The sequence below is a fragment of the Oreochromis aureus genome, linkage group 14, assembly GCF_013358895.1.
Source record: "Oreochromis aureus strain Israel breed Guangdong linkage group 14, ZZ_aureus, whole genome shotgun sequence".
Lineage (NCBI taxonomy): Eukaryota > Metazoa > Chordata > Actinopteri > Cichliformes > Cichlidae > Oreochromis > Oreochromis aureus.
In genome coordinates, this window is record NC_052955.1 from 29737362 (window position 1) to 29751689 (window position 14328).

General features: G+C 40.8%; 1 protein-coding gene across 3 annotated transcripts in view; it reads left to right on the forward strand.

The window, feature by feature from the left end:
• Nucleotides 1-5: 5 nt before the first annotated feature.
• The window catches only part of LOC116329731 (von Willebrand factor A domain-containing protein 5A-like), a 42962-nt gene continuing 28639 nt past the window's right edge, over nucleotides 6-14328 (forward strand). For all 3 annotated transcript variants that reach the window (XM_039598100.1, XM_039598102.1, XM_039598101.1), the window contains exons 1-9: nucleotides 6-98; nucleotides 1707-1755; nucleotides 3472-3674; nucleotides 3764-3986; nucleotides 4421-4587; nucleotides 4671-4785; nucleotides 4925-5073; nucleotides 5163-5251; nucleotides 5413-5557. In XM_039598100.1, the coding sequence (XP_039454034.1) occupies nucleotides 1713-1755; nucleotides 3472-3674; nucleotides 3764-3986; nucleotides 4421-4587; nucleotides 4671-4785; nucleotides 4925-5073; nucleotides 5163-5251; nucleotides 5413-5557 (1134 nt within the window). In that variant the 5' untranslated portion in view covers nucleotides 6-98; nucleotides 1707-1712. The remainder of the gene's footprint in view (nucleotides 99-1706; nucleotides 1756-3471; nucleotides 3675-3763; nucleotides 3987-4420; nucleotides 4588-4670; nucleotides 4786-4924; nucleotides 5074-5162; nucleotides 5252-5412; nucleotides 5558-14328) is intronic.

The window sequence follows — 14328 nt, forward strand, 5'->3', positions numbered from 1 at the left end:
TATAAGAACTTGTGTGGGGATATTGTTGGCACACAACCGCTTGCTTCACATAGTGCAAGAAGAACGTACTTACTGGACACATAGATCCCTTTTCAAAGGTAGGCTTTTCTTTAAATGTACGCTTAACTTAGAGCAACTTAGAGACTTAGTGCTTTTTATTGTCATTGTGCAGTTTCTTGCACAGCGAAATTGGGTAGCTGGACCACAAAGGTGCAAAAGTAAGAAGAAGAGAAACCAATATACAACGAGGGGAAAAAATAAATAAATAAGTAAAATAAAATAAAAAGCAATGTATATGTATACATATATGTGAGTGAAACTATATACATGGTGTATGTGTAAGAAACATTGAAACAAAAACATTGTGGGTCTGTATACAAGGGCAGTTATATACTGTAATATAATAAATAAGTAAGGGTGGAGGGGCTATGGTCATTTAGGGTGGAGATGGTAGTTCTACTGGGACCAAAATATTAAGAATTAAGAGCTTCAAGGTGATGCAGTTTTTGAAAAACAGATTTAATTATATTCAAGGTGTTCTCAGGTGTTGTGAGTACATATCTGCATGTGTGTGTCTGAATTTCCAGATCCTGAACAAGCCGAACAGAATTATTTATCTCAGTCCAGGGCTAAGGAAATATGTTAGTGAAATGTGACATGCTCTGATATCAGAATATTCTAAAATAAGGAATTAAACTTTTAATTTGTTAGATTGTCGTGTTAAAGTACATAGTGTGACCCAGTTCAACACAGTAATGCCAAATTTGTAACAAGAACAGCTTTGGCTGCAAAGAACAAAGTGCGGTTAGTAAGATTTCACAGCAATACATTTTAAGGTGTTTATGAGAAACAAATGTCGATGCTTCTTTCCAACCACAGGAAGTTCACAAGAAAGCCAACACCCAATTTCTTTCACACACTTTGAGCTGGAAGAGTAACTTTGTTCTTTCACAGAGTGTGGTCACAAGATGAGTGCAGGAACCCTGTACACAGTGCAACCATGAGACACATACATACAAACATATGTAGAAATGTCACTTTTTGGGCTTTGTAATGCAACCTGCTGGTTATATTAAAACAGACATCATACAAAAGACATAATTCTGTCATCTCACTTCATTTGAGACCTATAATTCTGAGTCTCAACAACACTGAAAGAGACAAGAACGCTTTACTCCCATCCTCTATATACAACACTGTACCCTTCAGATATTGATCTCAAACTTTCTTAGCTGCTATTTTATTCAGTTTGTTCAAACCTTTTGCCATTTTTGCTTGTTTATTTTTTTCTTTTTTTCTTTCTGACTCTGATCTATTGTATTATGTTCTGTAAAGCATTCTGTGACTGTGTTTTGAAAAATACTCTCTCATAATGTCCTGTTATGTGTTGCACATTACTTGCTTGAGAATTGTGGTGTAGGTTAAAAATTGATAAGAATAATTTTCATCTTGTAAAATCATTCAGCTGATAAATGTGCTTTCCCATGATCCATGTGTTGTTGTTGTTGTTTTCACTTTTACTATTAAACTCTAAGTGCATCATTAATCCAAATTATATATAAGGACATTTGGGGAAAGAACAGATCAGATTCATCCACCGTAATCTTATTTGACTTCTGGTACCAAGATCGCAGAAACATTAGTTTAATGATTTATTTTTAACAGTTATTTAAATTAAATCTCTGTGGTGGTTGTCTTTTGTATAGAATACAATGAATAGATCCTGTGGTCTGCTAAATTCCCAGAAGGAAGCAGGTAAGAGCCAGATAAACATCAAAACATCTATCCTCACATACAGGGAGTGCAGAATTATTAGGCAAGTTGTATTTTTGAGGAATAATTTTGTTATTGAACAACAACCATGTTCTCAATGAACCCAAAAAACTCATTAATATCAAAGCTGAATGTTTTTGAAGTAGTTTTTAGTTTGTTTTAGTTTTAGCTATTTTAGGGGATATCTGTGTGTGCAGGTGACTATTACTGTGCATAATTATTAGGCAACTTAACAAAAACAAATATATACCCATTTCAATTATTTATTTTTACCAGTGAAACCAATATAACATCTCCACATTCACAAATATACATTTCTGACATTCAAAAACAAAACAAAAACAAATCAGCGACCAATATAGCCACCTTTCTTTGCAAGGACACTCAAAAGCCTGCCATCCATGGATTCTGTCGGTGTTTTGATCTGTTCACCATCAACATTGCGTGCAGCAGCAACCACAGCCTCCCAGACACTGTTCAGAGAGGTGTACTGTTTTCCTCCTTGTAAATCTCACATTTGATGATGGACCACAGGTTCTCAATGGGGTTCAGATCAGGTGAACAAGGAGGCCATGTCATTAGTTTTTCTTCTTTTATACCCTTTCTTGCCAGCCACGCTGTGGAGTACTTGGACGCGTGTGATGGAGCATTGTCCTGCATGAAAATCATGTTTTTCTTGAATGATGCAGACTTCTTCCTGTACCACTGCTTGAAGAAGGTGTCTTCCAGAAACTGGCAGTAGGACTGGGAGTTGAGCTTGACTCCATCCTCAACCCGAAAAGGCCCCACAAGCTCATCTTTGATGATACCAGCCCAAACCAGTACTCCACCTCCACCTTGCTGGCGCCTGAGTCGGACTGGAGCTCTCTGCCCTTTACCAATCCAGCCACGGGCCCATCCATCTGGCCCATCAAGACTCACTCTCATTTCATCAGTCCATAAAACCTTAGAAAAATCAGTCTTGAGATATTTCTTGGCCCAGTCTTGACGTTTCAGCTTGTGTGTCTTGTTCAGTGGTGGTCGTCTTTCAGCCTTTCTTACCTTGGCCATGTCTCTGAGTATTGCACACCTTGTGCTTTTGGGCACTCCAGTGATGTTGCAGCTCTGAAATATGGCCAAACTGGTAGCAAGTGGGATCTTGGCAGCTGCACGCTTGACTTTTCTCAGTTCATGGGCAGTTATTTTGTGCCTTGGTTTTTCCACACGCTTCTTCTTGCGACCCTGTTGACTATTTTGAATGAAACGCTTGATTGTTCGATGATCACGCTTCAGAAGCTTTGCAATTTTAAGACTGCTGCATCCCTCTGCAAGATATCTCACTATTTTTGACTTGTCTGAGCCTGTCAAGTCCTTCTTTTGACCCATTTTGTCAAAGGAAAGGAAGTTGCCTAATAATTATGCACACCTGATATAGGGTGTTGATGTCATTAGACCACACCCCTTCTCATTACAGAGATGCACATCACCTAATATGCTTAATTGGTAGTAGGCTTTCGAGCCTATACAGCTTGGAGTAAGACAACATGCATGAAGAGGATGATGTGGACAAAATACTCATTTGCCTAATAATTCTGCACTCCCTGTACATCAAAAACGTTCCTTACAGATGCATGGAAACATAAAGGAACATGAGGAAGAGCAGATTTTGACTTGAATTAGCAACATTTACTAGCGTAGATGATTTTGTTTCAATGTCAGTTCCTCTGAAGAGCATTGAGGTGGAGCTGGAGGTGAGGGACCATGTGGCTACAGTGGTCTCCACTCTGAACTACGAAAACAAGGAAGACAAACCATTAGAGGCTGTTTTTGTCTTCCCTCTGCCTGGAGATGCTGCTGTCTGTCATTTCAGTGCTCAGATTGGACAGACACAGATTGTAGCTGAGGTGAAGGAGAAACAGAAGGTGAGCTGGACAGTAAATATAACCTGATTATAAGTGAGCTTCAAAATAAACACAGTGAATGTCACTGACATGTGTCACCTGTGCTTCAGGCTTGTGAGGAGTATGATGATGCTCTGAGCTCCGGTCAGCAGGCCTTCCTATTGGAGGAGAGTGATCAGAGTCCAGATATATTCTCTCTGCGTGTGGGCAGTCTGCCTCCAGGAGAGAGCGCCTCCATCAGGTTGGAGTACGTCACTGAGCTGGCTGTGCAGGCTGATGATGGTCTGAGGTTCTGTCTGCCTGCTGTGCTCAACCCTCGATACCAACCTCAGGGTGAGAAAGCAGAGGGCACAATAACAGAAAAAAGTTTCATTTCTGCATGTAAAGTGGTGGGGAAATTTCCACTCTCTTTCTGTCTGTAAAAACATAAAAATTCTAGAATAAAACAGAAATAATTTTTTTCAGAATTTGTGATGGACATATAAAAGTTACATTGATAATGAGTGCAATAAAACATAAAATTATTCAGTTGAAAATTTACTGCAAAATAACTTTATTTTCATTATCACCTTTGTTTACAAGTTCAGAAAAAAAACTATTGTGGGATGGGTTTCATTTTGCATTGATTCTGGCCTTTAAAAATGTTAAATTATTTGATTTCTCCTTAGTTTTTATTATAATGGCATTTTACTTTCACAATTCTTTTGATATCATTTGAAGTTACAACTGGAACAAAGGGTTTTTATTCAGTCTCATGTCAAGTACAGGTAGTGAAGGTGCAGGTGTCCAGGTGACTTCTGTTCCAGCCTCTCTGGTGCCCTACAGTCTGTCTTTTTCTGCCCGAGTGTCCTCTCCTCGTCCGATCTCTAAAGTAGAGTCCAACTGTTCCCTGGACCCTCTGCAGTACCTCAACACTGATCAAACCCAGGCCACGGTAGGTAGAGTGCTGATGTGTCTGCTGTGTGTGGTTGTTACTTATTACTGAGGAATGAATATGAATGTGTTTGTGGTGTGCAGGTCAAGCTGGCTGCAGGACACAAGTTTGACAGAGATGTTGAACTGCTGATTTATTACAAAGACGCCCACCAGCCCACTGCTGTGGTGGAGGCAGGACAGGCCTCTGCTGAGCCGGGTGAGTGAAAATGAGAGAAGTTGTTGGTTTGCAAATAAAAAGTTAATTATCTTTACTCGTCAACTCAGGAGTTAAATATGTTTGAATAAATACTGAAACACGGTGTTGTTTTACATTCTTTCTGTCTCTTATTTTTCAGGCTCTCTGATGGGTGAACCAGTGGTGATGGTGAGTCTGTACCCTGAGTTCCCCCAGTCTGTGATGTCTTCAAAGGCTTCACGTGGAGAGTTTGTGTTCTTAATGGATCGATCTGGAAGTATGAATTATACTCGCATCCGCAGTGCCAGGGTATTCATAATGTGGTGTTATAGTCATAAAGTCTCTCTAAGTGTTCCTCTCACACAGTGGCCTCACCATCTTTTCTCTCTTCCCTTCAGGATACTCTGCTGCTCCTGTTGAAGAGCTTACCAATGGGCTGCTATTTCAACATTTACAGTTTTGGGTCCAGATATGAACACATCTTCTCGTAAGTCTCTCCCTCGTATCAGTCAGCCCAACAAAAATCCAGCTGTCCAAGACATAGTTTAGTTTTACTTTATTAAAGACACACATTGGTCAATAGCAAACAAAATAAAACCAAAAAATAATTTAAAATAAATGTGTGTATCCGTGTTTATGTATTTGCAGCACAAGTGTGAAGTACAAGCAGGAGAATGTGAAGATCGCTCTGACGAAAATTGAGCAGATGGAGGCTGATCTTGGAGGAACAGAGATCCTGGAGCCCCTCAAACATATTTACAGCCAGCCATGCATTCCTAAACAGCCTAGACAGGTAACACACACACATATGGACATTCTTGTGTAAAAGGCAGAAAAAAGACATTTCACTGAGTTTAAGATCATAGGTAATTCTCGAATCGCAGAGAAATGTGTTGTACATAGCTTACTAAGCAGTTTCAATGCCATAACTTCAAAATTTATTTATTTTTTTCATTTATGTTTTATTGGTTTTCTTTTTTATACAAGGAATACAAGAGTACAATTTAATAACATAACAAAAACAGTGGGGAAAAACAATGAACATCAGGCCTTCCATTTTGTGTATAGGTTAACCATTTCGACCAGTATTCCTCAAATGAGTCCGCCTGCGACTTCATTCTAAAAGTTATTTTTTCCATAACCAGTGTTGGGTAAGTTACTTTAAATTAGTAACTTAGTTACATTACTAGTTACTTCCATCAAAAGTAACTCAGTTACTTTAAGTTACTCGTTACTTTCAAAGTAACTAGTTACTAGGGAAAGTAACTTTGGTTTTACTCAGACTTCTCTTGTTAATGTGTTGCTTCCGTAACTGGATACCCAGCAAGAGTACCAGTCTTCTAGCTTGCTTACTTGCCACAAGTGCACTGTGCCACCTACCAATAGAAAGGAAAAGATAATGTGCATATTTCCACGAGAAATCCCACCTGGACCGTCGTTGACCGCCGCCATGATTCTAGCCTACGTCACAGCGTCATGTGCGCTTTTTACATCCAACACAAAAACTGCAGTCGTGGTGCTTTCGATTGTACTCAGAACTCGGAAATTCTGCCTTCTGAATAGGAAGGTGTAGGTAACACCAGACTGCAGATGAGCTGCATACAGGGCTGGACTGGGACAAAAAGTCGTCCCGGGCATTTTGACTAGAGACCGACAGCCATTATAGGAAAAATCATAAAGCCTTTGAATGAAAACAAACACTGTTGTGACAGTGATGTACACTGTCTTGATGGTATATATGTATCAATCTATCAATCGTTTGTTGTAAGACTCAGATAATTATTTATTAAAAGCTAGACATTTTAAATGAGAATAAGAAAGTATTTCTTTGTCCCCCCCTTTCCCTGTTAATGCCCTACCTGGCCCCCTGGCATCACTTTGCTAGACCCGCCCCTGCACAGTTACCAGCTGTCAGCTACATAAAAAAAGGATCCTGGTGTTATTTGTCTCTCAGAAACAGTTCATAACTTCCCTTCAACTCATCCATGTCACCTGAAAGGTAAACCTGTTTCTCCATCACCTGTTCAGCTCTGATGATTCAGTAAGGACATCTCCTGGTTTCATCTTCATGTTTCCCTCTCACCAGATAACCAAACCGATATCATGACCAGCAGCTTTACAGCTGTGGCTCCAGCAAACATCAGCTGATACTAGAAATTAATATTAAATAAATTCTAACAACAGCTGATCAAACGTGCTGCTGTTGTTTAACGCGACATCCGCTGGTTTCCTCTTTCTGGCGTAAAGTGGGCGATAAACAAACGAGAGAAAAGCCGATCAGCTGATCATTGATCAGTTTCATGATTGAAGTAGAAACAGGAGAGGGAGGGGGGAGAATGAGAGAAGAAGAGGCAGCTGTGCAGCAAAGACACAGAATAAATCCAGCTTTGTGTCTTTTTCATTGCAGCTGAAGTATGGGACAAACTGCGTTCCTTTTCACCTCAATACGAAACGCATAATGTTTTCTCTGAATACGAGACAATTCCGTTTTTTAGGGGACGGTTGGCAACTCTAATAATGAACCTTATGAACAAAATAAAGTTCAACATCAGTAACATAGCAGCCACCCAGCTGTATAGAAACTCCGTCATGCTAGCTAGCACGCGGTACGAAAAAGTCAGCATAACGAAAATAAACTCGAACTAAACTTGGTTTATATCTGACCCAGATAGACTGCAGGTCATAACTTCTTACCTGAAGTTCAGTTCACCTGACACTCGGATGGGCGGCCGCTTTGGGTCTCTCCTCTTGCCTCCCCTTTCTCTCATCCACCTGTTGGCCTCCACCACTTGCTAATGTTACTGAATCTGTGGAAGCTCCGTGATAGCCACCACACGAAGTAACGAATAATGGGCCTATCTAAATCCCAGTAACGAGTAACGCGTTCCTGATTTTGGCATGATAACTAGTTACCGTGCTCGTTACCACAATAATAACGTAGTTACTGTAACGCGTTACTTAATAACACGTTAGTCCCAACACTGTCCATAACAAATATAATATATATCAAATCAAACCACTCATTTGTAGTAAGAGTGTCTTCACTAAACCAACGATGGGTTATGGCTTTTCTAGAAGCCACCAACAGCACATTGAGCAGATATTTATCTGATTTACACAAGACTCTCTAAGTTTCCTAAGTACAGTACAGGGAAATGAAATTGTATTTTCTTTTTAAAGACAGTTTCCAAGACCTTATGTATTTCCTACCAAAATGGTGCCACATCAGGACAATTCGAAAAGATATGGTGGTGTTGGTGTTTGCTCGCTTTGTGGTAGAATATCAGTGGTGTTTCTGAGTAGCTTTTCTGCTTAGCAATTGAATTTAAATCTTTTGATACATTCCTTTTTCATAGTATAATCTTAACGTGCTTCATCTGAATCACCCTTTCTGTGTGCTCACTACCTATTTTATAGCCAAAGTATTCACTCACTGTCTCTTTACTGTTTCGCTAGCTTAGCTCGTAGCTGACTCGTTAGCACCATGGCTACTTCACCTGTCCCTCCTGCACTTTCTTGCTCATTGTGTCAGATGTTTAGTTACTCCTCGGCCTCCTTTAGCAGTAATGATACCTGTAACAAATGTAGCATATTTGCAGCTCTGGAGGCCAGGATTACTGAATTGAAGACTTGGCTTCGCACCCTTCATTCACCCGTAGCTAGCCAGGCCCCTGTAGCTGGTGCAGCCGAAGATAGCGTAGGCCCTGCTAGCTGTTCCCCGGCAGACCCCAAGCAGCTGGGGAAAGAGGGCGGCTGGGTGACGGTGAGGAGGAAGCATAGTCTTAAACAGAAGCCCCAGGTACACCACCAACCTGTTCATGTGTCTAACTGCTTTCCCCCACTCGGCGACACACCGCCGGGGTCAAACTCTGGTAATTGGTGATTCTGTTCTCAGACATGTGAAGCTAGAGACGCCGGCAACCATAGTCAATTGTCTTCCAGGGGCCAGAGCAGGCGACATTGAAGGAAATTTAAAACTGCTGGCTAAGGGTAAACGTAAATACAGTAAAATCATAATTCACGTCGGCAGTAATGACACCCGTTACGCCAATCGGAGGTCACTAAAATCAATATTGAATCGGTGTGTAACTTTGCCAAAACAATGTCGGACTCTGTAGTTTTCTCTGGTCCCTCCCCAATCAGACCAGGAGTGACATGTTTAGCCGCATGTTCTCCTTAAATTGCTGGCTGTCTGAGTGGTGTCCCAGAAACGATGTGGGCTTCATAGATAATTGGCAAACCTTCTAGAGGAAACCTGGTCTTGTTAGGAGACGGCATCCATCCCACTTTGGATGGAGCAGCTCTCATTTCTAGAAATATGGACCAATTTATTAAACCCCCAAAATATGACTATCCAGAGTTGGGACCAGGAAGCAGAGTTGCAGTCTTACACGCCTCTCTGCAGCTTCTCTCCTCCTGCTACCCCCAAAAACCCATCTCCATTGAGACTGTGTCAGCTCCCAAACAGACAAAAACAAACTAAAACCAGCAACAAACAACTTAAACATAGAAAATCACAAAGAAAGAACAATACAGTATCCACATCTGAACCAAAGAGTAAAACAGTGAAATGTGGATTATTAAATATTAGGTCTCTCTCTCCAAGTCTCTGTTAGTACATGACTTAATAATTGATCAACAAATCGATTTACTCTGCCTTACAGAAACCTGGTTGCAGCCGGATGAGTATGTTAGTTTAAATGAATCAACACCCCCGAGTCATTCTAACTACCAGAAATCTCGAAGCACAGGCTGAGGGGGCGGTGTGGCAGCAATTTTTCACACCAGCCTATTAATTAACGAAAGACCAAGACAGACTTTTAATTCATTTGAAAGCCTGATGCTTAGCCTTGTCCACCCCAGCTGTAAAACTCAGAAACCAGTCTTACTTGTTATTATCTATCGTCCACCTGGGCCTTACACAGAGTTTCTCTCTGATTTCTCAGACTTTTTATCTGATTTAGTGCTCAGCTCAGATAAAATAATTATTGTGGGTGATTTTAACATCCATGTAGATGTTAAGAATGACAGCCTCAACATCGCATTTAATCTGTTATTAGACTCAATTGGCTTCTCTCAAAATGTAAAAGAACCCACCCACCACTTTAACCACACTCTAGATCTTGTTTTAACATATGGCATAGAAACTGAACATTTAACAGTGTTTCCTGAAAACCCTCTGCTGTCTGATCATTTCCTGATAACATTTACATTTACAATAATTGATTACACAGCAGTGGAGAGTAGACTTTATCAAAGTAGATGTCTTTCTGAAAGTGCTGTAACTAAGTTTAAGAATATAATCCACCCACTGTTATCTTCAATGCTCTGTACCAACATAGAGCAGAGCAGCTATCTGAACGCTACTCCAACAGAGGTCGATTATCTTGTTAATAATTTTACCTCCTCACTACGCATTTACTCTGGATACTGTAGCTCCTGTGAAAACTAAGGTCTCAAATCAGAAGTACCTGACTCCGTGGTATAATTCTCAAACACGTAGCCTAAAGCAGATGACTCGTAAGCTGGAGAGGAAATGGCGTGTCACAAATTTAGAGGATCATCATTTAGCCTGGAGAAATAGTTTGCTGCTTTATAAGAAAGCCCTCCATAAAGCCAGAACATCTTACTACTCGTCACTGATTGAAGAAAATAAGACCAACCCCAGGTTTCTCTTCAGCACTGTAGCCAGGCTGACAAAAGTCAGAGCTCTACTGAGCCAACAATCCCTTTAACGTTAACTAGTAATGACTTCATGAACTTCTTCACAAATAAAATTTTTATCATTAGAGAAAAATTACCAATAATCATCCCACAGATGTAATATTATCTACAGCTACTTTTAGTACCATCGATGTTAAGTTAGACTCTTTTTCTCCAATTGATCTTTCTGAGTTAACTTCAATAATTAATTCCTCCAAACCATCAACGTGTCTTTTAGACCCCATTCCTACAAAACTGCTCAAAGAAGTCCTGCCATTAATTAATTCTCCAATCTTAAATATGATCAACCTATCTCTAATAATCGGCTATGTACCACAGGCCTTCAAGGTGGCTGTAGTTAAACCTTTACTTAAAAAGCCATCTCTAGACCCAGCAGTCTTAGCTAATTACAGGCCAATCTCCAACCTTCCTTTCATATCAAAAATCCTTGAAAGAGTAGTTGTCAAACAGCTAACAGATCATCTGCAGAGGAATGGCTTATTTGAAGAGTTTCAGTCAGGTTTCAGAGCTCATCACAGCACAGAAACAGCTTTAGTGAAGGTTACAAATGATCTTCTTATGGCCTCTGACAGTGGACTCATCTCTGTGCTTGTCCTGCTAGACCTTAGTGCTGCGTTTGATACTGTTGATCATAATATCCTATTACAGAGATTAGAACATGCTGTAGGTATTACAGGTACTGCGCTGCAGTGGTTTGTATCATATCTATCTAATAGACTCCAATTTGTTCAAGTAAATGGAGAGTCCTCTTCACCCACTAAGGTCAATTATGGTGTTCCACAGGGTTCAGTGCTAGGACCAATTCTATTTACATTATACATGCTTCCCCTAGGCAGCATCATTAGAAGACATAGCATAAATTTTCACTGCTATGCAGATGAAACACAGCTCTATCTATCCATGAAGCCATGTAACACACACCAATTAGTTAAACTGCAGGAATGCCTTGAAGACATAAAGACCTGGATGGCCGCTAACTTTCTGCTTCTTAATTCAGATAAAACTGAGGTTATTGTACTCGGCCATGAAAATCTTAGAAATATGGTATCTAACCAGATTCTTACTCTGGATGGCATTACCTTGGCCTCCAGTAACACTGTGAGGAACCTTGGAGTCATTTTTGACCAGGACATGTCCTTCAATGCACATATTAAACAAATATGTAAGACTGCTTTCTTCCATTTGCGCAACATCTCTAAAATTAGAAATATCCTGTCTCAGAGTGACGCTGAAAAACTAGTTCATGCATTTATTACTTCCAGGCTGGACTACTGTAATTCTTTATTATCAGGATGTCCTAAAAACTCACTGAAAAGCCTTCAGCTCATCCAAAATGCTGCAGCAAGAGTACTGACAGGGACTAGAAAGAGAGAGCATATTTCTCCTGTTTTGGCTTCCCTTCATTGGCTTCCTGTTAAATCCAGAATTGAATTCAAAATCCTGCTCCTCACATACAAGGTCTTAAATAATCAGGCCCCATCTTATCTTAATGACCTTGTAGTACCATATCACCCTATTAGAGCACTTCGCTCTCGCTCTGCAGGCCTACTTGTTGTTCCTAGAGTATTTAAAAGTAAAATGGGAGGCAGAGCCTTCAGTTTTCAGGCCCCTCTTCTGTGGAACCAGCTTCCAGTTTGGATTCGGGAGACAGACACTATCTCTACTTTCAAGATTAGGCTTAAAACTTTCCTTTTGCTAAAGCATATAGGTAGGGCTGGACCAGGTGACCCTGAATCCTCCCTTAGTTATGCTGCAATAGACGTGAGGCTGCCGGGGATTCCCATGATGCATTGAGTTTTTCCTTCCAGTCACCTTTCTCACTCACTATGTGTTAATAGACCTCTCTGCATCGAATCATATCTGTTATTAATCTCTGTCTCTCTTCCACAGCATGTCTTTCATCCTGTTTTCCTTCTTTCACCCCAACCGGTCGCAGCAGATGGCCGCCCCTCCCTGAGCCTGGTTCTCCCAGAGGTTTCTTCCTGTTAAAAGGGAGTTTTTCCTTCCCACTGTCGCCAAAGTGCTTGCTCATAGGGGGTCATATGATTGTCGGGTTTTTCTCTGTATTTATTATTGTGCTATCTACTGTACAATATAAAGCGCCTTGAGGCGACTTTTGTTGTGATTTGGCGCTATATAAATAAAATTGAATTGAATTGAATATGGAAGTGATTTGCTACTGCATGCCCACACAGCCTCCAGCAGATTGTCTGCTGAGAATATTTGGATTTTTGCGCCAGGGTACAAAAGTAACGAGTTACAATCTTCCAGCTAAATTCCCTCCACGAGAGGGAGCTTGTTGCTGACTACTGCTGCATACAAATTCTATCCCATTCCTCTATTGATAAGGTTAGATTGCCCCTCTGTTTCCCCTTTTGTTTTTACATATTCTGTATCATGACCCTTTTGATTGGTCAGTGATCGATATAATTTTGAGATAAGTTTTTGATAGGGTGCATCCTTATTTGCATTCTCAAATATACAAATAATGTTTTCGTTCCCCATCAGTAACTGGGTATGTTTTAATTTTTTATTCAGAAAATTTCTCAGTTGCAAATATCTAAAAAAAATCTTGATCCTGGTCCTGGAAACTCTTTCCCCTCTTTGAACGAGGTACTGTATGTGGTGAGACCTTTATTACCCTATGTTTTAAATGTCGAGTCAATCTTACTAGGCAAAAACTCTGAGCCATATGTGAACCACCTAAGGAGTCCAGCCCCCTGTTTTAATTGATACTTTTTAAGTAATGCATTCCATGTCTTCACCAAGCTTATTATCCAAGGGTTACCTAGGTCTCCCAAACGACTTAACACTGAGGGGTCTCCTATCAGTGCCCTAACAGGAAAGTTACCTCCCAAGGAATACTCGATTTCCTTCCATCTTGATACGATACACAGGCTTACACCAGCCCACCAGTGGCTTTATTTGGGTTGCCCTATAATAGTCATGTAAGCAAGGACGGCTTACCCGCCCATATAAATCTGGAAAAGATTTTATCCCACTCTGCAAAGCATTGGTCCGGGCTTTCTATAGGAACAGACTGGAACAAGCGTAACATCTTTGGGAGCGGCATGCTTAAAGCCTTGTCTCTTAAGTTTCTCATATGTGCATCTCTTGTAGAAATGCCACATCACTATCATCTCTTTTCAGTTTATATAGAGTCTTCCAAACACTCACGGTCATTTGATCCCTCTAGGTCTCTTTTGGGGAGAGGAGAGAAAAAATCCGACATAAGTTGGGAGCTCTCCCTAGTGATGAGGTGACTGACCAGCAAGTACATCCCGCTTACACTAGATAAGTCCAACAAATACGACATCTTATATATCTGATCAACTGAATTATCAACACACCCTCTTAAACAGCAATGAAACCAAATAATGCGTATTTACCTTCCTATTCAGGCTGCTTGCTTGGGAGTACAACTCTTATCCTCCCTGTCGTTCATATTTAATAGTCTCTTCTATATTCCCTCAGTTTGCATCTGATTCGAGTTTCCATTCGTGGCCCTCTGTCCCCCTCCGTGTCCACTCTATGCCATGGAAATGCATTACGTATCCTCTCTTCAATGCTGAGGCTTGGGTTCGCACGCATAGAAGCCACCTCAATGCCCCGTGCTCTCAACTCTCTCACCGTGTCCTCTGTGTCCCTGTAGGTCCGTGGACCGGTGCTCCAGTGGATGCGAATCCGGGAGAAGGGGCATGTGAAATCGAATGTTCCTCTCTTTTAGTGCCTGTTTTATTCCCGTGTACGTTTTGTGTTTCTCCATGACTTCATAGGCATAGTTGTGATACTGTTTGCTTCCCATCAGCACTTTTTCCTTCTAGGCAAGTCTAAGGACCG